The sequence below is a fragment of the Annulohypoxylon maeteangense genome, assembly GCF_022496945.1.
Source record: "Annulohypoxylon maeteangense strain CBS 123835 unplaced genomic scaffold GGS22scaffold_14, whole genome shotgun sequence".
NCBI classification, from domain to species: Eukaryota; Fungi; Ascomycota; class Sordariomycetes; order Xylariales; family Hypoxylaceae; genus Annulohypoxylon; species Annulohypoxylon maeteangense.
Window position 1 is genome coordinate 245,370 of NW_025953261.1, and position 23,326 is coordinate 268,695.

The following is a 23,326-nucleotide window of genomic DNA, read 5'->3' on the forward strand; positions in this document are numbered from 1 at the left end:
TAAGAAAAGGGGCAGTATTTATACAGGTTGTCACATTAACACAGAAGGGGAGTGACTCAGATTGTTTGATAATATTCAGCGTAAAATGTTTTTTTATTTAGCAGAATGCCTATTCTTATAGGAAACCACATGATTCTCTATTTATGAGACATGGTTAAGTCCCGTTCGGATATGAATAGTGTTCAATCCTAGTGTAGGAGGCTTTGTGGTATCGTTAGAGGGTATCACGTGATTTCCCTGGAGGCTTCAGGTAAATAAATTAGAAAGAAAATCAAACAACCCATTACTGTAGCTGATCTGGTGCCTATATGACTCACGAAAAATTGTCCTACGGGTTTGAAACGGTTGGTTCAATGGTGAAAGCTGGTTCCTGATATTAATAGAATAAGGGGAGAGGAGGAGGGGAGGTGGATAGGTGAACAAGCTGTTTTTGAAAAATAGGCCTCTTTTTCCTGTAAAATAGAAGAGAACCTTATCTGTATGTGTGTAGCGAGGTATGTTAGATGAAAAATTGAAAAAAAGAAAAGAAAAAAATTAAACAAGTCCCCAACAACCCGTCTCGAACCCAGCCCGTTAAGTAGATGCTTCAACCCCAGGCTCAGCAAGCGGTCTACACACACGGCTTTCTAACTGAGCTAAATCCCTACAACAGGCCATTGGGCAATTGTTACAAGTTATAATGTTCTTTAGATATATAACCTTACTGTTGTGCATCCTACACTGTGACTCACCTAGCAGTCTACCTGGCACGGTGCGCAACCAACCCACAAATATTATACCATCATTACTTTTAAACAAGCCATTTTTGAATTGAATTGAATTGTTTCATCGTACATCTTATTCCATGTTTTTACGAAATATTTCACATTTCTACTCGCGCATTGAAAAGTGACCATTTTGGTGGGGGGTTGGACAAATGCGTCCATATAACAACTGACGAAATATCCTCATTCCCCCTCCAATCGCCTAACCCTCTTCTCGACCCCTTTCTCAAACTCACTCACCCCTCCCTCCAAAATCTTCATCTCACCTGTTCTCAATCTACACACAACCCTTCTCCTCGTAGCCTTTGACCCGGTCCCCACATCCTCATCTTCGCTCTCTTCATCATCACCTATCCCCTCCACCACCCCACGAACAAACCACCGATCATGGCTCACGACCACGACCGCGCCCTCCCAATCCTTCAGAGCCTCTCTAAGTGCAGCCACGGTCTCATAATCAAGATGTGTAGTCGCCTCATCCAGCACCAAGCAATGCGGCCGCTGCCAGAGTATGCGTCCCATCTCCAGCCTAACAAGCTGTCCACCAGAGAGCCTGCGAACAGGAACATCCGACGCCAGCCGTCCCGGAAGGCCCAACTGAGCCAATAAACCACGAATCTCCCCCTCATCCAGCTGACCATGAACTTCTCTCGTCAACAGCGCCAGCGCCGTCAACTCCGGCTCCGCCCTCCCCATCTTCTGCAGCTCTTCCACGGCATGCTGGGCATAATACCCCAACTTCAACCGCGGATGCCTCGTCAATGTCCCCATAACCGGCCTCGCCTCCTCAACCAACAGCTTCACAAGCGTAGACTTTCCACTTCCATTCAACCCCACCACACCAACCCTATCCCCCATCCCAACCGACAGCGTAACATCCCTCAACACCATCTTCTTCTCCCCTCTCCCCGCTGCATACCCAAACCCAACCCCCTCAAGCGAAACCAACGCCCCGGGAAACCTCAACTCAACCGGCATCGGCAGCACAACCGCCACCGGCCTCTCATCCACCAAAACCTCCACCTCCGCACGCCGCGAAAAATGGAACCCGGGTAAATCGCGATTAAGCTTAAACCTGCCCCCCTTCGCACTCGTTTCCAGTCCCCACCTATCATCTAGCTTCCTCTGTCTCGACTTAGCCTGACGAATCTTATTCTGGTCATCCTTCGCTTTCCCCTCACGAAGATTCCGTTGGATCGTCTGCTGGATATGTTCTTTCTGCTTATCCTGCGCATCCTTCACTTTCGCCAGATACGTTTTGCGTTCTTCGCGCGCGGACTCGTAGAGCGGGAGGGAGCCGTGGAAGAGGTCTAGGGATTTGTCTTTGATGAGGAGGAGGTCTGTGCATAGCGAGATGAAGTCGCGGTCGTGGGAGACGAGGAGGAGGGTTGGTGCGGTGGGGGATGAGGCGAGGGTGGTTAGGTGGCGTTGGAGCCAGATGATGCCGAGAAGGTCGAGGAAGTTGGTGGGTTCGTCGAGGATGAGGATGTCGGTTTCTTGGAGGAGAGCGGCGGCTAGGGCTGTGCGCATCTTCCAGCCTCCGGATAAGCTGGATACGGGTTGGGTCATGCGGGATTCGGTGAAGCCGAGACCGGTGAGGACCTTCTTCGCTTTGGACTCGATATCCGCTAGTTTTGAAGGCTCGACTTGGAGTTGGAGGTCGGCTAGCATATCTGCTGCTTCGTTCGTTTCCTTGGCTAGCGTTTCAGGTGAGATATCTTCGTCCTTCTCTTCGCATCTGTACTTTATGTTAGAGCCGTATAGAACTGTATATTAAGAGATAATTGCTGTTATACTGTGATTGGAATTTCGCAACTTTCTTTTCCGTTGCAATCAAGGCCTTCCTAGCCTGCATTCCTCTAGTGCCGCTTCGAAGCCTAGCATCTTTATCCTTCAAGAATAGCTCTTTCTGGAGACGTTCATGACGAACTTTTCGAAAGGCTCTTAAGGCGCTGAAAGAATCACCGCCTTCAACACCCTTAGATAATACTGTATGACCTAGTTAATGAAGGGTCAGAGCACTACAGGATATTGTACTGACTGTCAATTTCCTGCTGTACCACATGTTTAGCGGTAGCTCGTTCAATGACATCCTCCAAAACTACTGGACCTTCGTTATGGCTAGAAGTAGAAGCCGGGGTTTCATCTGTATTGACATCTCCGGCATCTGTCTGTTGTAAAATGACTACGCGCGTTTCCTCTGGTATACCAGGGATGAGTTTTTCAGCTATCGCTTTCAGCAGGGCTACGGCGATAAGTAAGCCACGACTCCAATTCCGCTGGGGTTAGGGTTAGGGTTGAGTTTGTGTAACTGACTTGACTTTCCAGTGCCATTCCGCCCGATCACAGCGTACCGCTGACCAGCTTTCAATCTCAAATTGGCATTGGCAAGGATCTCAGTCCCTTCACATCTTGCCTTAGCTTTCCCCTTGGCACCGGCCTTACCCCCTGACGTGACGGTAATATTTAGACCTTCAATATCTAGCTACATATCTATTAGAATCTACGCGCATAGAGCATTGATAGTAGAATACGTACTTCACGATAATTAGGGGTTCCGATGTTAAAGCGGGTTTGCTTAGAGGTGCACAAGATCGTTGCAGCACTTTCTGCTTCCATGGACGTCATGATCGCGGCGATTTACTCGAATGCCCTTATCGCGAATTGGTGACACAAGGTGAAGTCTGCGATGAGCGAAAGGAGGATTTAAACCATCTATGCATTTTTTTCATCTTTAAATACCTACCTAGTAACTTTTTATCTGATTTTTTAGGTGTTGGAGCTGCAGTACTACGAATGTACTGAAATGGATGTTTAAGAGATCGCACCCTCCTTCGGATCTATACGATCTATGCGATGGCGTAGTATTGCATTCTTAGCTGCATAGAGCTAGCAGTAGCGCGGATGATTCATTCTGGTTCATTGTAGCACCTTCCGTGATTGGTCAATCAAAGGAGTATACTGGATAGCTTAGGTAAGGTGACTCATGCCGCTTGTTTCTCGGTTATTAGATATCTTGATGTTAGCCCTGAGATAATCCCTGAGATAACACAACAGACCGATCTACCAATACCTCCAAATGATGATTTTCCTCCGTCGTTACCGTCATGGAACCACCCTGAGGTAGCTCCACAATCGTGCCGTCGATACAGACCTTCCTCCACCTCGCATCTTCTTCTAAAGTAGTAATCTTGACTACTTTTGCCTCGTCATATCCAACCTCTTCTTCCTTGCCGTCATCGTTAGTCCATTTCATACCGATATGCTTCCCTTCGTTATATGCTTGCATCATAATATCCATTGTCTTCTGCCCGCTCACGGCACCAAAGTGAACTAGTCTTAATTCACCGTCCAGAGGTTTGCTGGCCGGTGAAATGGTAAATGTCTTCTCCAAATTGGAAACCATGGCAACTAGAATGTATGCGTGTCGATCTCGGTCAAGTTGATGTAAGTGGGGCCCATTTTTTCTAGAAAACTCAACAATAGCATTGTATGCGTGGCTCTCTTTGAGAAGCTGTTGTGCGACCATCTTGAACCTTTCGGCGCCGTGTTTTCGATACTCTGGTGTATCGCTCTCCCAGACCAATTGGCTATGGAAGCCGTAGCTAGCCACAATACCGCCATAGAGATGGGATATAACATCAGAATGACTTTCAAGCTCCTTATCAGAGCTCTCACCGGTGATGATACGAGAACCGGGGGGGAATTCAGCCTTGAACGAAGGCAGAGGGGCGGCTTTGCCTCGAAACAAAGTACGCAGGCTTTGAACTAGACTAGAGGACGTAGGAGATGGAGTAATCTTATTTGCCAGTTTATGTTGTGAGTGGAAATGCGCATTCCCTGTTCCTAATGGCAATATCGCAACGAGGGGGAGATTTGCTTCCGCATTTGGTCCCTCTATTGGTGCTCTTGCATTGAGAAAATCAATGATACCGCCATCACCACTGAGAAGGACAACGGTATGTCGTACCGTGTCTTGGCTGGAATCTCCAAGACCCCTTGCGAAATCGCGCACGCTATTAGCATGCTGTGTAACGACGAGATTATAATTGTTCGGTTTCGACCGTTCCGCCAAATCGGCCGATGGATCCAAAGCATAAATACCCAAGCCTTCCAGAAGGGGCCGAAGAACGGAATTGTAAAAGTTTAAAGCGAGCCCCGTACCGGAGCCGCTTGACACGACAACATGGACATGTCGTGACGGCCCGCTCCGCAAGTACTCCGGAACTTCCTCATTTAAGAATTCATCTAGTAAAACTCCTGGAACGCTTGTGATCTGAGCTGTCGATAGATTAAACAAGGATCCTTGCTCCCCGGTCCCTTCCTCTAGACTGTAAATATCGTACGAATCGGGCTTGTCTGTTTCTTGTGGCCGTCTCGAAATCAAAGCGATCTCTTCAGGTTTAACAGAGCCAAGATCACCGTCTGATTGGACTTGTCCGGTGTCGGCGGTAACACCATTGGAATTATGAATAGACATATTCCGTTTATTTGAGGCAAACTGTGTTCGGCGCTTCTTCAACAGCTATCCATGAATATGTTCCGAGTTTTATCAACGTTGACGAGACTGCTTGTAGTGAGAGATGAAGAGTTTAAGTGAGGCATCCATGATAAGGAGCTAAGGAGGACGATCTAACAGCGGTGGAAATGGACGGAAGTTTATAAGGTCTAGATTAGTAATAAAAAGCAGAGTGGGGTCTGTGATACGTGATAGTCAATTATATTAAGCCTTTCAGGGGCACAGAAGTCGTACAATATCTTCACAATGTGACCAATGTGACACACTAGCCCGATTGCATAATCTTAGGTCATTGTGCGTTATCTTCGACTCCGTAGGGCTGAGATTAAGATGTCTAATTGGCGCAACACTTAATATGTTGGGTATTGTAGTGGGGCATTGGTTGTTGGTCCACGGGTACGATCCGGCGTGCCGGGTATTGGGTATTCACTCTTATCATGGGAATACCTAGACGAACATAAGCAAAAAAAACAGAAGGGGTATCATTAGCCGTACTTAAATCAACCGTCACATTCATAAACACCAGATCTGCCCTAAAGATCCTATAATACCAAGCTACTGCCATTAGGGCTATCCTCAGCGTTCTTTCGCTTTGGTCTGAGGACCCCAGTTCTCTGCTGGGTTCATCTGGTACCTAATGAGACCGGCTCTAGACGTGTCTCGTCCGAGTGTCTGATTGAAGACAATCTCTAGCTTATCGACGTCGTCGTTTTTTGCGTCCTTTGTAGTCTCATCCCTTGCTGTCTCGTCCTTTACAGCTTCGCCCTTATTGCCTAATCCGAGCAAGGTGTACGCTGGAGTGTTCTCCTTGACCTTATCGACTTTGATAGGGTGCTGACGAACCCATTCTCGCATGACATCCCAAATAACCGACCATGGCGCATCGGTCTTTAAACTGCCCGCTTTACAGTGACTGCGAGTGACGTGATAGCCTAAATGGCGTAGAGCGCCTCTGAAGCTGTCTTCATCAGGACAGATGCAGTGCAGTACACGTGCCAAACTTGTCGGGTGGAAGAAGAATGGGTATGGCTCAATCGCAGCAAATTCATCTTCTCTGCAGCTCTCAAGAGGGTCTTTGGGGGGCGGGAGAAATTCTTCGAGCGCTGTCTGTAACATTCCCTCTATGCGCGGCTTCGTGCCGTAGATATCGTCGGAAGCATTGGGTAACTCGTCCAAAACCTTTTGGATAAAGTCGACAGAATGCAACGGCCCACCATACATCGGTCCCGCCAAGTGCGTCTTAGAGTTGCATTCCTTGCAGAGTTGATCGGCTGTAGGTGCCAAGGAAAATCCGTGTTTGTAGAATACACCCTTCCCTGATTTGTTACGCGCCTTCCTATGGCGGGCTAAAAATTGCGTCTCCCAAGCTCCGCAGCCTTGATCGCAATTATACACGACCATGGTCTTCCCTGCAAGGAACTTCACCTGTGCGGGGGATTTTCTAACCTTAACAAAGATTCGGCAATAGTAATCGATCGATAAACTTAGGAGTGGTTCTATAGCCAGTCCGTATCTTGCCGCTGTTGAAGCAAGGCTGTGGAGTATTAGACGTAATCCAACTTCGTGAGAATGAAATCCCTTCAAAGGGACACCGCCGTAAAGGGCAAACGCCTTCTCTGGGTAACCATTTGACGCCCAGACAGCTGAATCTGTACATGTAACGCACAATAGACCGCCGTCATCTCGGATGGCATTGAATGCTGCGTCCAGGAAAGGAGCAGCGGTCCCGTAAGGATCTAAATCGATTACATCGTATTTCTTGCTTGGCTTGTTCGGCCTATGAGCACCTTTCTTATTACGATGCTTGTCCTTTGCGCCATCGTCCGGTTCCTCTCGAGTAAGCAGAGAGTACATGTGCACACGGGCATCGCCTGATGTAGCATTCACCTTCGATTCGACACCATTATGTTCGGCGTTACGCTTGATAGCTTCTACGGCCGTGGGACTCAGATCGTTTGCGGTAACTGATGTAACGAATGGCAATTCCTGGGCATATCGCAAGGCTCGGAGTCCCGTAGCCGACAAAGCATCGAGAATGGTGAATGTGGGACCAGGTCGTTTGATTTCGCTACATTTTGTCTCTTGTGCCTTAATTGATTGCTCATCTCCAGTAGCTTGATTAACCTTAGGTATATCACCGGGCATTAAATCATCGTTACCGTCGTGAATGTTCTTAGAAGACTTCTCTTGAGGTCCTTGCTCGTGATCATTCTGTTGGTCTGAAGAGGCGACTTTTGCCCCGCCCAGCTGAACCTCATTGCTCTCGGTCGCATCGACCATAGACGTATCACCCTGTACGGTCTCTGCTATATCTTCTGTCTTTTCTTGCTTTTTCAACTTGTTGCCACCGATATCAGACTTCTCGCGTTTCCTCTTAGCTACCTTTTCGGCGTTCGCAGGATGTCTCTTCGCTAATCTCTCCTGTCCGTAGGCTTTAATCGCGAGAACAGTAAGGTCACGGTTGAATTGTTGGATAGGGTTGTAAAAGACTTTTTGTTGTTCTTCGACATTGTCAAGGTTCTTGCCTGAGGCGTCTTTCGTCGAGAATGGAACTAGAATGCGAGCTAGTCCTTCCTTGACCTCTGTAAAGTCTTGTCCATCTCGTGTAATGATCGAAATCTCGGTCGTCGCAGCCGAAGTACTGTTTTTGGTTTTCGAAGTCATCGTGTGCAAATATTGAAGAAAGTGCGGATTGGCTATCAACTTTGCTGCATGTTTTACCGCTGGTCGGTAAGATGCGGATGAGAGTGCGAGTAGCATTCAACTAGCTCTCAAGGCAATGGCATTGGATTATTTACGCAGATATCAGAGGTAAGTAGGGAAGTTGGCGATTTTTTTTCTTAGTGGGGTCTATCTAAGCTCCATTTAAGCTCCATTCTAGCTCCATTCCGCCCGGGGGGTACTTCCCACTTCTAAGGTTCCAACCTTAATCTAGCAAGCGCCCTATCTACCTACCTAAAAATAACATAAGAGAATGCAACTTCCAGAATAGCCATCCCAACCCATCCGTCTTATGACAAGGTAAATTGGCAACTGAGAAATGACGAAATGATTGAAGGAGCTGTAAGAAGTAGTGACCTCGTTATGTTATTGAGCGGCTTATCTTATCGCTGGACCATAACCCCGGGACCTTGAACTTCCCCAAGCTTCCCCATACCAATCTCCGGTCATCATCACATCTCATTCATGGATCTCATGAGTACTGAGAACACCTATCTATAAAAGACCAGTAAAAATATTTCTCAATTCTCAGCCTACTCTACAAGTGCTTTTTTACATATCTCGAGAAACCTTGGATACAAAGAAATGTCTATAGCACGGCTCCTACTTGATTATCGTCTTAGACATACCCGGCCCTTCTACGGTACTAATTGCAAATGTTACGCGAAGCAGCGCCACCCTGCTAAGAGACAGAGAAAAGACACTACAACCTGAAGAAAGTGAAAGTGCTTCAAGAATACTAGACATCCACACGCACTCATTGCTCTTATATATGAGCATCAAGGTAGTTACTAGCAACTACCTGGGTATTGTCTTCTCCCCCTTAAGCCTACCCGAGACTGGTAATATGATATAGTCACAATGTATAACCTCGAAAGCCACTTCCGCAAATTCTCGTACGTAGAGAAGTCATACCCAAGATCATGCCATGCGCATCAGGTAGAAGCAATTACGGCCGGAAATGGCATTCCCTTAGGACATCTCAGCTTTGGCATCTCACTCACTCTCTCTTCTCTGTCTTTCTTGTAAACCAACTTCACTCCCTCTACCTATATCTAGACTCTGGAGATGGCTGCCACTACGATCTACCCGTCTAAGAACTCGAGCTCTCATCGTTCTTCTATCCCAAGACTTAACATTGACGCGGCGATGTCTTCTCAGCCGCCTCCCGCACCTGCACCGCCGTCCCCCAAACCAGGCAGCAGTCATGGTAGCAATCCTCCTAAGAAGCCCGGAGACCCTAAGAAGGAGACGTACCGGCTCCTGTCCCATCCTGAATGGGTTCAGTTTTGTCGAGGCATCGGAGTCTTCAAAGACGACGAGAGCGAGGAGGTCGTTCGTCCAACGAGCTCATGGTGGCCGCCTCAAGGTTTTAGAGATGGCCTCTATCAAGACGTTCTCTCTGAGAAAACCAAGTTTACCTACGGGTTTCATATCATATCCACTATTACCTGGATCTTGATGCTCATTCAGATCGCCATGAGTGCCGTTCTCACCGCTCTCGGATCCGTGACAACTTCATCTACAGTCAAAGAGGGAACAGCAATCGTGAGTTACTTCTTCCATATTAAGATACACTCATCTCACGACACTGATTTCTAACCTCGAACTAGACTTCCATCGCTGCTATGAACACCTGCGTTGGCGGAATTCTAGCCCTTCTTCACAACAGCGGCCTACCAGCCAGGTACCGATCCGACAGGAACGAGTTCTACAAGCTCGAAGAGCACCTAAAGTCCATCGTCGACACGGCCCTCGTTCCCGCAGACCAGGACATCAACGAGGTGCTCGCCGACTGCTACAGCATGTTCCGGGACGCCAGGCAGACCGTACAGAACAACATCCCGGCCTCCTACACCACGGCCCCGCGAAGCGATAAAAGGCTAGCTGAGCGAGCCTCGAGGATGATTGACGCGAAGAAGTGAAGTTGGTTGTTGATATGTATAAGATACCCCTTGATACCCAAACCCTAATCAAACCACTCAATACCCACATACATACCTCGACTCGTAATGACGGCAAAATTTTAATATTTCCACTGATCGAAAGAGACATTTGGGGGTCTGCTGGCCTATCGCTTGCCGCTACTGTATATTATTCTTGTTTCAAGTTCTATACTATTATGTTGTGATAACCGCCGTGTTGAAGGCTATAAGGTACGGAACATCATGTTGGTAGTTGGGGTTGACTCATGTATTGGTACTAGGTAGCAAGGTCTATTCATCGTTTGCCTGTTAGGGTAGACGCGAGAGGCGTGTCAGGGGCGTGTTTAATTAAGGACGACGGGTAGTCTAGGTATAATTGACCTTTAAATAATAAATTCGTTGACGTTCGACATCTATTTATGTAGCATCAGTGAGGGAGAGTTGAGGTTATATCTATTTACCGTACGACAAAGGAGAGAAACGTCGGTCATACATTTGACTGCACACTAACATTCTGATTACGTCGAGACTTCACTTCTACTCTCAAAATATCATAAACCCTATCAAGCCTGACATTGTTATTCAATAATCTACGAGTGTATTCGTCAACTATGTAGCGAGATCTAGATTCTAGGCCGTGAGCCGTATATGCATATGCCAAGCGCGCCTCAAAACCAAATCATCCATGCTGGCCGTCAAAACAAACAAATACTCTGTCGTCGATCCAATCCGGCATAACACATAACTACATAACCACATACGTCTTTAGACGCCATCATTCTACCACTTATCCGGGCCGAAATGGCTTCCATTCGGCACCGTATTATATGAGCAAGCCTGCCAGTCGCACCCCTGTTTATACACCTCTGTACCCCACCAACTGAAACCGTCCATCCAGCCGGGGTATATGAATCCGAAGAACACGATGACGATACCGAAAGCGAGGCCGGAGTCTAGTGCCGCGCTGAGTGTCATCGTGTACTTGGCCCACCAGGCCGAGGCCCGGTTCTTGATCAGGTAATTAAAGATGTAGCAAACCACGGCCCAGACGGAAAAGTTGAGACCGGTCGCTGGCGGGATCCAGCTCAGGGAACCGAATAGGACGGGTAGGTTGATCTTTCGAACGATGCTAGACTTTTTATTGCGGCCGTATAGCCACAGCGGTATCGGGGCGATGGCACCGATGAGAAAGAACCATACGAGGGGGCGATATGTGGCGTTTGGCCCGAAGAACTCTGCAGGTCCGACAACGCCCCACAATATGGAGCCGTTGAAATGGACGCGAGCGATCGGGCAGGTAAAGCCGTTCATAGCTTGAGGAGTGCATATTCCTGGCACGTTCACAAACATCCAATTTAGTACAAGAATTTGCGTGATTGAGGAGATGATCGTTGCGACCATCTGAACCGAGAATAGGAGTCTTGGCGGAATCTTCATATAATGTCCCAGTTTCAGGTCTGCTGCAAACTTGATGCCTTGAGCAGACGAAATGTAGCCGTACGTTACGAAGACCATGTTGGCAACGGGTCTCCCAGGAAAGACTACGCCGCAGATGAGCTGACATATAAGATAGATACTACTATGTTGGTTCGTCACTGCCATGACGATACCGATGGGTATGAACAGCACGGCGCATATTCCAAGAGCGAGTAGCAGCCCATACCACGGCAGATGAATCGGATAACTATTTCTGTGTAAGCAATCAAGGCCAGATACCAAGAGCATGGAAAACTCACTATTCGACGACGAAAATTCCTATCGCTGTCATCGAAATACACGTCAACAAATACCACGTGATAGGTGCATCTTTATATCTCCTCATAAGGCGGTTGTGGACATCTTCGTGGCTCAAAATATTGTCAAAAGTCGAACTCGACCTCGTGATGCTAGGTTGATCTCCATTAGGGGCTCCCCCATTATTTTCGCTCGCGAGCGGTTGGTAGGTTGGTCTACCATCTTCCTCGGCTTCCTTCAAGGAACGCTTCCACTGGGTGTATATATCCTTACCATGCCAGCAAGTAGTATGTGTTAGGAGCGACGCTAACCCAGCGAATTGAAGTCCATAACTGAGGACATATGTGATCGGGAGAAACACCCGACTATACTTCGAATACGCTTCTCTATCGAAGAGAAAATCTGCGGTCAAGATTTTACTGACATCGTATATCTTGCCGGTGTTGTCGAAAACCGACGACGACAGAATAGGCATGTAGGACGAGTAGAATAAGTTGGAATAATATCCAATCGGCGCAATAATCCACATCACTATCACCAAGCCCCCGATGACATTCATGGCCGCCCAAAATGGGGTTAGCAAAGGCGATCCAATGTATGCGATCTGCGCCCAGTCAAAGGTAAGCGGAAACAGACCCAAGCCAGAGGCTACTCCAAAAAGATTCGCGACTACAGGGTTATTCGGGGCAATCCAGGTGATCACGTTGAAATAACTTAACGCTGGCATCAGTAAACCAGGAAGGAAGTAGAAGAAAAATCCAGATATCCAAACGATGAAGAAGAACTTCCACCTGCTGATCGTCCACCCGTTCGCAGGCTTGTTCTCTTCTTTATGTAAAGTGGTAAACATGGCAGCAGACATTAAAGTACCCGGCCAAATCATTCCAGCCGGGCGTACCAAAAAGCGCCTGGTCAAGCCGGCGAAGGTATAACCCAAAATTTGGGTGGAGAGAGTAAGTAGTAGTTGGTAAGTAATGCTAACATCTTGTTTATAGAATTGAGTTTGCTCGACGATAATGTCTGTTGCAAATGCAAAGCCGAAAGACACATTACTGCTCACGTATACGCAGCTATGCTCTTTCTCATTCCAAGAGCCTTGTGCTAGCCATAGGCGGAAGCGCCCAAGCCGACTTCTCTCTTTGAAGGTAGCCGGCGCATTTCCGTCTGGCCTCTCTAGTCGCAGGCCCTCTTCGAATTCGTCGGGAGGGTCGTCCGGCCGCTTTAGAAAGAAGTCCCATAAGAGACCAAGGGGATGAACGAGAAGTAATGCTATGACAGGTGTAATCGAAACGCTAGGGTATCTCAAGGAGAAGAAGAGATTTGTGGAAGAACCGAGTATGGAGAATAAGGTAGATAGTATCCACATGCGAGGAGTATTTATGGATAGAGTGGTATTATCGGTTGGAGAGACCGAAGCGCGGACTTGGGGATATGGAGAGTTATCGGGGGGATCTGGGTCGGATCCATCATTCGCATCATCGGAGCCATCTTCGTCGTCGGCAACCGAGTTATCCGAGTTTACTTCGGGAGCAAGATCGTTTGTTAAAGGTCTTTCACTGATACTAGAGCGACCCTCGGGACCGTCAGCTACTGATGATCCTCCGATCTGTTCAGAGAGGCTTTTTCGTCTTCGGTTTAAGGAGGATGTGCTTGTTCGCAATATGGTCGAACGACCAGTGTCAACGGAGTGATGTCGCCTGGAATGGTAAATCTCCGCGCTGGTTCTTTTGCTGGGAGACACTAGGTCATCATCCTCGTTGTCACGCTCGGTATCTGAGTCACTGGTCTCGGGTTGTACAGGCGCAGCTCCGTAAGAGCCAGTTCCGAAGCCTGGAGAGGAGCGAATCAAGAGGGGGGCTTTCGACATAATTGTCGAACCTCGTCGGCTTTCGACGGTAGAGTTATGATTCGCCTCCTCGTAATCGAGTTCGATGTATTGGAAGTCATGGCTCGAGCTCGAGGGAGAGTGAGGAGAGCGAGGAGAGCGAGGCGTAGTACTAATAGGGAATCGGGATTCAGGTGACAAGGAGGCAGCACTATTTGTATCTTGGAAAGTTAGCGGCGTGGGTTGCGTGGGGTCTAAGACTTGGACTGGATCTGCGCCTGCGGGTAGACAGGGTTGGGCGGAGCTCCTACTTGTGTTGGTGTTTATGGGTCGTAATGGGAGGAATTCAGATTGGTCATTGTGGACATCTTGGGGGTCTCGAGGATCTAAGGGCATAAGCGATAAATTATCCCTGCTATTTGAGGAAATCGATGCCATCTCTTTGGTCTAAAGTTACGTAGTAGCCGCAGGTGCGATGGCTTGGTCATATCCAGTCCTAGGTATCCAGTTGTATCCCGCACGGGAAGGCGCAATTTTGCATTTACAGCGTACACGAACTACACAGGCAGAGGTAGTACCTTCGGGCCTATCAAAAAATGTGAGTCTAATAAGTGGATTTTCTTGGTGAAGGTTGCCGCCGGACGGGAAGAGTGGACTCTGGTTAATGTTCATCTTAGAGCTATCCGAGGTACCCCTACTCCTGCTTTAGCAAACTGCACGTGTGTGTAATAGTACATGTACTACATAATGTAGTACTTTTTGACCCGTGCTAGATACATGTAGGCAAGATCGGCTGAACTGATGTTGTACCTTACGATTTTGATTTCCTAATTGAAGGTACTAGGTAGATAAGTCGAGATTTTGTACTTCCGTGTATTTTGTGTAAAGCGAGATGGATATATAGGGCTAATAGTTCCGTAGTTCTAGTATGACAGCAGAGCTTGAAGAAAAAGAAAAAGCCAAAAGAAACCAAAGGCGGTTTGTGATACACAAGCTACCTTGTAAGAGGACCCGACAAGACCCATGTTGCAGGTCCTACGGCGTCGGAGCACACTAGCTGCTAGAAGTATCAGCACGCTGCAGCTGTCCCAACTTGTTATGCAGAACGGATGAAGCACCGGACCCAAGAAGAGACGCTGTTAACCACTAATCGTATTTCGCTTAGGTGGATCTCCGTTGCATAGCCATGTTGGTACATACATATAGGCAGTCCCGAGTCGTACGATCAAGATTGATTGATAAGATTAAGATGGATTAGATGAAAAAGATAATAGGCACAGTATGATAATACATACTGTATACTGCACGAAGTGCGAAATCGGGACTTGCAATAATATTCATTATTTAAATCGAGTACCTCGTTTGCGGATACTTTGAGTTACAATAGGTATTGTACTAATATTGATGTTGTTAGTTTGGTGCAGCTATAACGGACTAAGACGGGTATAACGGACCATTTGACTCAATAAGAAAATAGTCTGGCACGAGGTGTGGTGGAATTAAGGTCAACTGGTGGTGGACTGAGAAGTTGTACGACTTGATAGACCGAACTTTAGTGTCAGGTTAGTAGGACACTTGACCAACCGATATCCATAGTTTCGTTCGCTTTGGATAGAATGTCTAATCCAATTAGTACCTGATAACACCGATATGGTCGTACGCGATGTTGCTAGATGGTATTAGCAATTGTAGCATAGATTGGTCTTTCCAGAATTGAAAATTCTCACCTTCCAGCCTTACACAAATTTAGCGGGGTTTTATTCGGTCACCGCTCCTTCCGAATCACAGCCTCCGATCCAACCGTCGAATAAATCGAATTTATCCATGTTTCATCCATCACACAGCTAGACGGGAACGCGGGTTAACCCGATGACACCTAGGTGATCTCATGACACATAGTGCGGAAGCTATATCATAATTTCTATCATTTTCATCGAAGCATGTCGCAGGGGACAGACATGAATTCATCAGCGCTTAATGCCGCTAAGTCGCAGTTGCGCTCGGTAATGAAACAACGACTAGCGAATCTCGCACAGGATTCCATCGTAGCCCAGAGTGAGTCTCCAACATAGTCTTACATGACATACATAGCATACATGGTATATATGGCATACATAATAGACAAGGATTATATGTACTTATGAGCACGCTTAGTTGACCATAGATGTAGGCTCAAGAGTCTTTCTCTCCTTAACCAATTTCAAACCATATGTAGACGCGAAACGGATTGCGGTCTACCTCTCCATGCCAGGTGGAGAGATCCGAACGGACCCCATCGTTAGACATGCTCTATCCACAGGCAAGCAGGTATTCGTGCCTTACTTACACAAGTCTGGTTTACAACCGGACGATGGGCCGACTAGGCTGATGGATATGGTGAGTCTAAAGGATATCGAAGATTATGAGTCTTTACAGAGAGATAAGTGGGGAATCCCGAGCATTGATGCCGCTACGGTCCATGAAAGAAAACGAAGTGTGGGTGAACTTGATGGGAATAGGTCTGAGGATGTCTCCCTGGACCTGATCCTTTTGCCTGGCGTTGCCTTCGATATCGATCCGCAATCTAAGGTTATCCGAAGATTAGGTCATGGCAGAGGCTTTTACGACTATTTTCTTCATCGATACACGTTGGCTGCTTCGCCCGAAGAGAAGACGTCAAATGGCCGACCAGCTGTATTACTATATGCCCTGGCATTGAAAGAGCAATTCCTCTCCCCATCTTCAGGAGAGTCTGTTCCTGTTGGACCCCATGATCAACCGATAGATGGTCTGTTTCTCGGAGATGGCCAAATCAAAGAGTCTCCGAATAGCGACGCAAACTAGAATGAGTACCTCTTGACCAACTTCGGGTATCCATAATTGCTTGATATTTATAGGCGGCGGATTCGTTGCGGGTGTTCGTGAAAGCGTAATTTTCTTATATTAACCTTCCGTCGTAACTCACGCCCTTCAACCTTCAACCTTCGATCTTTTCATACAGCTTCCTGGATCAACGATACATTGTCTCCCTTGAGTAGGATTTGCCCTGCGAAATCATTAGTCGTGTACAAATCGTTGGTATGAATAGTGGACTATAGTCATACCTAATGGCCTTCGCTTCTCCTCTGGGTTTGTCTTAGTAATCTGCTTAACTTCGACCGCATCGTCAACAACGAGATTCATGAATTCGTCGAATCCCTGAGCAGAGAGTTATTAGCAATGACAAAAATAAATGGATATAAATGGCATCAAAGAAGCTTATTGCGTACTCTAATCTTGCCCTCGATTCGGATTGACAATTGCTCATACAGCCAGATCTTGACGGTCGCGTGGGTCTGGAGAAGCTTGAAGATGAAATTAATAGGTGGGAGCAAGATCTTGCGCCCACCGCCGCCGCCACGACCAGCCATTGTGATGTGTTTAAAGGGGAATTATGTGTCGGATTGACGTGGTAGATTGAACGGGCAAACGTCAGAGTTCGGGCAACGTAGCGGAAGTATACGTGAAGGTCTGAGACGTGTCTATTGTCGGTTTGTTTGTTGTAATAAATTCCGACAAGGCAGAAAGCAGCTTGGAAGGCTGAAGCGGCGGTAGCGTAACTGGAGCTAAAGAAAATATTAGTTAGATTTGATTCGAGCACTGGGGGATTGGGTACTTCGGTACCTGCCCATTAGCCCCATCTTATTCAAGTTATTCATCCGCCACAATTGATTGACCCCTCCAAATCAAGCCACAATTGAGGCACCACCTCCAGGGCTGGGTAAGCTCCATCCACTATTCAGGCTCACATGGCAACCGTAGAGCAATGATGTTTCTCTGGATTATTTTCTTGGCCCCTCTTTCCCTCCCACGCCAACACGTACAATAAAACCTTGCACTTTAAGAATTTCACCAACTCTAAAGTCTCATGAGCTACATCTTCTTCCGCTTTCATTATTACGATAATCTCTACCGTCGTGCATTTTCTGGCGTCGGTGCATCTCGTTGATACTTTTTATTCCCACTATAATTGCTGATCTTGCGACCAATCTCGATTGACGAACCGCCTGCTCCTATCGACCTCCGTGCCCACCCCACGGCCGTTGTCCCGATCGATAGAAGTTGCGCATCATGGCCGCCAGCGATGCGCAACCGGCTTTCGGGCCGGATGAGGTACTTCAGGCCATGTTGACTATGAGGGGTGGGGCTACAGAAAAGAGGAAGAAGGATGCACACGAATATCTCGAACTTTTCCAGAAGTCGGTCAGTATATGCAGTCGGGCTTAATCATACCACTCTTAGCGTGCTTCAACACTAACATCATATAATACGTAGCCGGCGGCGTGGACTACGAGCATCACGATATTACAGTCGAATGCCGAAGCGGACGTCAAGTTATTTGCAGCGACGACGCTCAGGGGAAAGGTTAGTCACTCACGAGGCGATGTTGCGTCATGGTAGGCTAGGCAGCCTGGGCACACAATGAGGCTGACTGAACAATAACATAACTAGATTACATACGATCTCACAACCCAAGTGCCCGCAGCTGAGATCCCGGCTGTTCGAACTCAACTACTAGCACTCCTGAAACGGTTTGCGCCGGGACCGAAACCGATAAGAGTGCAATTATGTGTGTGCTTGGCTATCTTGGCCATACAGATGCAGGAATGGAAAGATGTTCTTCCCGTCGTAGTATCATCCCTCGGCGATGATGCCGAAAGCCACACTTGCATCTTGGACTTCCTTAGGGTCCTACCAGAAGAGGTGACCGAAGGACGCAAAATCACCTTGACAGTACGTGGACCGACGCAATTTAATACGTCTAATGCGACCCTTGCTCTTTTGCCTTCCGGCGACGTTTCGTTGCGATGATTACGGCTCGAGATGAATATACGATCTAATTGATTATCATTTAGGACGAAGAACTCACCCAAAGGACCAGCGAACTACTAGAACAGAATGCTCCGCAAGTGGTTCAACTCCTCATCAACTACGCTCACTCATCCTGTAAGGCTCGTGTAACCCTATATGGAAGGATTTGACTAACCTGTGAGAACAGCGGCTTCTGCTACGAATCCCCAGCTTTTTGATTGCATTACGTCGTGGTTGCGCGAGGTTCCTGTGAACGACATCGTCAAGTCTCCTCTACTAACTATCGTCTTTAACGCACTCGAGTCCGATACCTCTTTCCAAGCCGCCGCAGACTGTATTTCGACAATGGTTAGGGAGACTAAGGAAATAGATGACAACATCGAAACTATTCAAGTACTGCTCCCGCGAATTATCGCTCTGCGACCAAAGATTCAGAAGGTTGTCGAAGAGGAAGATGTGGAGTCTTATAAGGCTCTTACCAAGCTATTTGGCGAGGCAGGATCGTCGTGGGCTGTTGCTATAGCCCGCGAACCCACCCACTTTAGACCCCTAGTCGATGCTATCCTCGAGTGCGCTGCGAGAGATAAGGATAGGGAGGTCATCGAATTCACCTTCGACTTCTGGTATGATCTTAAGCAATATTTGGTCTTAGAAAAATACATTCAAGCACGCATGAATCTCCTCGATGTCTACGCGAAGCTTGTTGACGTTCTACTCAAGCACTTGGAGTATCCTGAGTCCGAATCCGGTAACGAGAAAGATCTATTCGACGGAGATAGGGAAGCGGAAGAAAAGTTCCGTGAATTCAGACACCTCATGGGCGACACTCTCAAGGACTGCTGCGAGATCATGGGTGTTTCAGAATGCCTCGCGAAGGTCCACGAGGCTATCAAAATATGGATGCAAAAATACGCCAGTTTGGCGAATGACACATCCGTCCCTCATTGGCAGAAACTAGAAGCTCCCCTATTCTCTATGAGAGCCATGGGTCGCATGGTTACTAAGGACGAGGGTACAATTCTTCCAGAGCTCATGCCGCTTCTGGTTCAAATGCCAGCTCATGAGAAGCTGCGTTTTGCGACAATCATGGTCCTAGGCAGATACACCGAATGGACCGCTGCCCACCCCGAATTTCTTCACCCTCAATTCAACTACATCATAGAGTCTTTCAATGCGAATTCTAAGGAAATCGTGCGGGCTGCTGCGATGGCAATCAAATACTTCTGTACTGACTGCAAGCATCTCCTGAGCCAGCAGGTTGTTCAACTTCAGGAATTTTACAATTTAATTCTAGATAAGCTTCCAGAGCTTAGCCAAGAAGAGATCACCGAAGGAGTTGCGACTGTCGTCCCCGTCCAACCGAAGTCCGAAATCTACAGGCTTCTCAAGCTTTTCTGCGATCCCCTGATCGAACGATTGATGACAAAGGCGAACAACGCGGCAGGCAAGGACGACAATGAAGGGAAGCTCGCAGTCGCCGATCATCTTCAATTGATCACGCTATTTGCTCAGCACGTTGTAATCCTCCCTCCAGTTGAGCGCGGCGAGGAAGACCCTGCTGTCAAATATTGGGCGGAGGTATTCCCGATCTTGTCCAAAGTCTTGGAAAGCTTCCTTAGCTTCCCTCCTATCTGCGAGAGAGTCTGCCGATGCTGGAGATTCATGGTGATCTCTCACAGAGGAGCGATGGCACCTATCCTCCCGGATATGGCAAACCAGTTAGCAAGCGGATTTGCCACGTCAAGACAGGGATGCTTCTTATGGGTTACTGGAGCGATCCTGCGCGAGTTTTCTGATGACCGAGAGCACGTAGACCCGGCCATGACAGAGGACATATACGTTTTCTTCAATGCCCAAGCTACCAATGTTCTACGCTTCATTACTGAGGTGCCGTCACTCGATCTTCCGGACGTCATCGAAGATTTCTTCCGCCTAGCCGTGGACGGACTCCTCTACTACCCCCAGAAATTTATCCCTTCGCCCCTATTTGAACCCGTATTCGAAGCAGCTTACTCCGTTCTTGTTCTGCAGCAACGCGAGCCCCTCTCCGCTACTCTACATTACATCCGTGATGTCCTTGGCTGGGGTACCCCATACCCGCCATCATCCTACGAACATCTTTCAGCATCTGAGGCTCAGGTACTAAGAGAGGCAGTAAAGCGACTCGTCATGAAGGAGGGGGAGATGCTAGTCAAGCGTTTACTCGCCGGCATGATGATTACTTTCCCGAAGGACTGTTTTGCGGATGCTAGTGGCGCCCTTCTCACGTTATTCGAGATATTCCCGAGTGAAACAACAACATGGGTAGACCATACGCTTCGGATATTGCCCGAGGGTACGGTCACGTCGACGGAGGTGGACCGCTTCATGGTTAAAATTAGAGATAGACTCTCTACCAATGATTCGGGCGATGTTCGGCAGATACGCTCGATTCTACAGGACTTCACCAACACCTACCGACGAAGATACGTTGCCCCTCGCGATGGCTTAGGGGCACTGGAGGGATCACGTTTCCGATTCTCAGGCAGCTTTTGAGATGAATCTTGTAACGGTGATGTTGCCCCTTTCTGCGCTTGCTGGAGGATAAATGGGTTTCGCTGTGGGGCTTAAATGAGGAGTTAGACAACGATGTGCTGTATGATGGCTACGGGACGAATGATTTGGGACTTGTTCATTAGTCAGGACCTTCCTGCAGCTGTGTAGCTTGCAGGGAAACAAAAGTAGATAGGTATAATCTCAGTTCGTTGGGTTCGGAGCGGCGGTGGCGTAGATTCGGGAGTGAGACGGGATGCAAAATGATACCTAACAACAGTAGCTCTGCTATGATCGCAGATCGTTAAGGCGGATCATCGCCCAGAGATTGATTGTACATATGCCTTGCATTTTACTTAGCAATATCTACCTAGTATTCATATCCATTGCAAAGATTCGAGAATTTGGCCGTCTTGGTAGTTTCAAGGGGTTAACAAACTGATCATTAGAATGTAAGGGATAGCTTGCGGTGTGGATAAAATACGACCTATCCCAATGATGTCCTCACATGGACGTTCATACGCCGGGTCTATTCCCTTTGCTCAATTGATTTACACGTCACATACAGCGTTCATTGATCTGAATATTTTCACTAATTTATTGATATTTCTCACAGTTGCAGTACTTCAGACTGCCACAAATGTGCATCCATTTCCACATTTCTGCATACAACAATATTCTAGATCCAATTGAACTACGTGAAATTCTTACTCTAAGATATTGGCCCTAATATGTTGGCCTCATATTTAGGAATTCTAAGGACATACCGTAGTCTATCTCCTATATTCCGCCTACGCTATGATAAATTTACCCTTAAAATGATTTCATGGACCCTTTATATTCACCCAAAGTCTTAAACCCTGATCATGTCTTCTCAATACACCACCAACTTCCTCAAGCTGACGAGGTCAACGGTACAGGAAGCGAACGATGCAATCTCGTAGTAATCTCTAGATAATCCGGCTCATTCTCCTCCGTAATAATCCCATGTCTCACGAAAAAATCAATCATAACCGAAGCACAATTCGTCTTAAACTCGTCTCGCAGCAGCGCCTCTTTCACCTGCCGCACATCCCAGAGGTAAAACTCCTCCACCTCATCATCCATCGGCTTCGGCACAACCGTCTCGTCCACCTCCATATCGTACACATACAACACCCCCGAAGCCGTTAGCCCGGCCTCCGGTCCCGTGTCACTTGTCCCCACGTACGTGATCGCACCACAAGCCCGCGCACGCTCGCGTATTAGGGATTCGGGCAACGACGCTTCCTCAGCAGCCTCATGGACTAGACATTCGAGCGGGGATTCATGCGCCGCCACGCCCCCGGCAATCGTCGAGTCCAGTTTACCAGGGTACGTATTCATCTTGCGACTTCGCCGCGGAACCCAGATCCGAAATTCCCCATCCCCCTCCCGCACATACATCGTCAAATGCACACCCAAACAAGCGATCCCAAACAGCGGAGCCGCAGCCCGCCGCAGCTGAACGGTGGGGTACTTTGCCCCGACGATGCGGTAGTCCTCAGTAGATTTCCGCTTACTGAGGGATTCGAAAACGTCTAGGTCCTTGGCGCGCTGGACGACGGCAGCAAAGGCGGCGTTGCAGGAGCCGCGGGGGTCGGCGCCGTTGGTGGGGTCGAGGACTTGCACGGTGCGGGGCCGGGCTTCCGGTGCGCTGATGGCGAAGTGCGAGGTCCATGGCATGGCGGCCACCGTGGCGGGGTGCATGAACCCGTGCGGACGCGGGTCCGAGGGCAGCAGGAGCTGGTAGAAGATTGGGTTGGGGGATTCGGCGATGGGGGTTTGTGGGATGTTGATGTAGGGGAAGCTGTCGCTGCGTGAGTATAGGACTGTGGTTTAGGGGTGGGGGTTGGGGATTTACTTGTCGCACGCCTTGATTAGGTCGAGGTATGTTTTGGGTGGCGATGCCATCTTGCCCCTTTACTCCTTTTTTACTCCTGGACTAGATTCTCGATATCACGGGTCTTGGTTGAACAGTGGTGTCCAAGCTTTACCTACCTGTTAGGTAGAGTTTAGGAATTCCGTAGATCTAGGACTTGAGATTTACATGAGTCACTCGGTGTATAACAGAAAGCTACAACCTGAAGACTGAAGTTGAACCTTACCTACAACTCGGTTTAGGATGAGTCTTTAAAATGACGCACAAACGGACTCATGAAGGTATAATCGAGGAAGGTCTTATGAAGGGTTATATCAAAATCGATGCTTGGCACTAACTCAAAAGTGATTGTCAAACGATGATTGGGAGAAGGTAGAAAAGTATAATATTATACTTATGAAGATCAATTAAACATGCATAACTCTCCCGTTCAAGTGGATTGATGCTTTGCATTGAGTCCTGCCATCTTATGGGGACTTGAGGAATAGTCATACCGAATATAGCGTGGATATCCCATCAGCCCGTAGCAACCAAAACCGTGCTGTACCTTGGTACCAATCCACATCGGCTACCTAC

The 23,326-nt window shown here is 47.9% G+C and overlaps 8 protein-coding genes across 8 annotated transcripts; 3 read left to right on the forward strand and 5 right to left on the reverse strand.

The window, feature by feature from the left end:
* Positions 1-947: 947 nt before the first annotated feature.
* GGS22DRAFT_195515 (P-loop containing nucleoside triphosphate hydrolase protein) lies at positions 948-3,392 on the reverse strand (the record flags this gene model as incomplete). The annotated part of the gene is made up of 5 exons (XM_047965680.1): positions 948-2,502; positions 2,561-2,753; positions 2,806-3,009; positions 3,081-3,249; positions 3,303-3,392. The coding sequence occupies 5 exons, from the start codon at positions 3,390-3,392 to the stop codon at positions 948-950; spliced, it is 2,211 nt and encodes a 736-aa protein (XP_047816587.1).
* Positions 3,393-3,786: 394 nt separating this feature from the next.
* On the reverse strand, positions 3,787-7,947 carry GGS22DRAFT_180893 (TRM-domain-containing protein; the record flags this gene model as incomplete). Its single annotated transcript, XM_047963810.1, has 4 exons — positions 3,787-5,265; positions 5,835-5,838; positions 5,918-7,362; positions 7,537-7,947. 4 exons carry the CDS (start codon positions 7,945-7,947, stop codon positions 3,787-3,789), a joined length of 3,339 nt encoding a protein of 1,112 aa, XP_047816588.1.
* A 424-nt stretch (positions 7,948-8,371) lies between these two features.
* On the forward strand, positions 8,372-10,334 carry GGS22DRAFT_168646 (uncharacterized protein). The gene is made up of 2 exons (XM_047962198.1): positions 8,372-9,552; positions 9,618-10,334. The coding sequence occupies exons 1-2, from the start codon at positions 9,073-9,075 to the stop codon at positions 9,927-9,929; spliced, it is 792 nt and encodes a 263-aa protein (XP_047816589.1). The 5' UTR covers positions 8,372-9,072; the 3' UTR covers positions 9,930-10,334.
* Positions 10,335-10,484: 150 nt separating this feature from the next.
* On the reverse strand, positions 10,485-14,489 carry GGS22DRAFT_168648 (OPT-domain-containing protein). The gene is made up of 2 exons (XM_047962199.1): positions 11,666-14,489; positions 10,485-11,613 (listed from the first exon to the last, which is right to left on the reverse strand). Exons 1-2 carry the CDS (start codon positions 13,924-13,926, stop codon positions 10,710-10,712), a joined length of 3,165 nt encoding a protein of 1,054 aa, XP_047816590.1. The 5' UTR covers positions 13,927-14,489; the 3' UTR covers positions 10,485-10,709.
* A 939-nt stretch (positions 14,490-15,428) lies between these two features.
* On the forward strand, positions 15,429-16,311 carry GGS22DRAFT_190737 (5-formyltetrahydrofolate cyclo-ligase; the record flags this gene model as incomplete). Its single annotated transcript, XM_047965017.1, has 2 exons — positions 15,429-15,543; positions 15,659-16,311. The coding sequence occupies 2 exons, from the start codon at positions 15,429-15,431 to the stop codon at positions 16,309-16,311; spliced, it is 768 nt and encodes a 255-aa protein (XP_047816591.1).
* Positions 16,312-16,460: 149 nt separating this feature from the next.
* GGS22DRAFT_190738 (small nuclear ribonucleoprotein E) lies at positions 16,461-16,877 on the reverse strand (the record flags this gene model as incomplete). The annotated part of the gene is made up of 3 exons (XM_047965018.1): positions 16,461-16,513; positions 16,572-16,665; positions 16,737-16,877. 3 exons carry the CDS (start codon positions 16,875-16,877, stop codon positions 16,461-16,463), a joined length of 288 nt encoding a protein of 95 aa, XP_047816592.1.
* Positions 16,878-17,185: 308 nt separating this feature from the next.
* GGS22DRAFT_168653 (ARM repeat-containing protein) lies at positions 17,186-21,326 on the forward strand. The gene is made up of 5 exons (XM_047962200.1): positions 17,186-17,709; positions 17,782-17,871; positions 17,959-18,240; positions 18,363-18,453; positions 18,506-21,326. The coding sequence occupies exons 1-5, from the start codon at positions 17,578-17,580 to the stop codon at positions 20,851-20,853; spliced, it is 2,943 nt and encodes a 980-aa protein (XP_047816593.1). The 5' UTR covers positions 17,186-17,577; the 3' UTR covers positions 20,854-21,326.
* A 187-nt stretch (positions 21,327-21,513) lies between these two features.
* On the reverse strand, positions 21,514-23,232 carry GGS22DRAFT_40309 (NUDIX domain-containing protein). The gene is made up of 3 exons (XM_047967000.1): positions 22,977-23,232; positions 22,733-22,906; positions 21,514-22,678 (listed from the first exon to the last, which is right to left on the reverse strand). The coding sequence occupies exons 2-3, from the start codon at positions 22,780-22,782 to the stop codon at positions 21,745-21,747; spliced, it is 984 nt and encodes a 327-aa protein (XP_047816594.1). The 5' UTR covers positions 22,783-22,906; positions 22,977-23,232; the 3' UTR covers positions 21,514-21,744.
* Positions 23,233-23,326: the final 94 nt, after the last annotated feature.

Bases quoted from the DNA above. Each gene is read 5' to 3' on its own strand.
- GGS22DRAFT_168646 (XM_047962198.1), top strand. From the start codon at position 9,073: ATGGCTGCCACTACGATCTACCCGTCTAAGAACTCGAGCTCTCATCGT. The intron at 9,553-9,617 runs GTGAGTTACTTC...ACCTCGAACTAG, and splicing joins TCAAAGAGGGAACAGCAATC to ACTTCCATCGCTGCTATGAA.
- GGS22DRAFT_168648 (XM_047962199.1), bottom strand. From the start codon at position 13,926: ATGGCATCGATTTCCTCAAATAGCAGGGATAATTTATCGCTTATGCCC. The intron at 11,614-11,665 runs GTGAGTTTTCCA...ACACAGAAATAG, and splicing joins GGAATTTTCGTCGTCGAATA to TTATCCGATTCATCTGCCGT.
- GGS22DRAFT_168653 (XM_047962200.1), top strand. From the start codon at position 17,578: ATGGCCGCCAGCGATGCGCAACCGGCTTTCGGGCCGGATGAGGTACTT. The intron at 17,872-17,958 runs GTTAGTCACTCA...TAACATAACTAG, and splicing joins CGACGACGCTCAGGGGAAAG to ATTACATACGATCTCACAAC. The intron at 18,241-18,362 runs GTACGTGGACCG...ATTATCATTTAG, and splicing joins GACGCAAAATCACCTTGACA to GACGAAGAACTCACCCAAAG.
- GGS22DRAFT_40309 (XM_047967000.1), bottom strand. From the start codon at position 22,782: ATGGCATCGCCACCCAAAACATACCTCGACCTAATCAAGGCGTGCGAC. The intron at 22,679-22,732 runs GTAAATCCCCAA...ACGCAGCGACAG, and splicing joins CTAATCAAGGCGTGCGACAA to CTTCCCCTACATCAACATCC.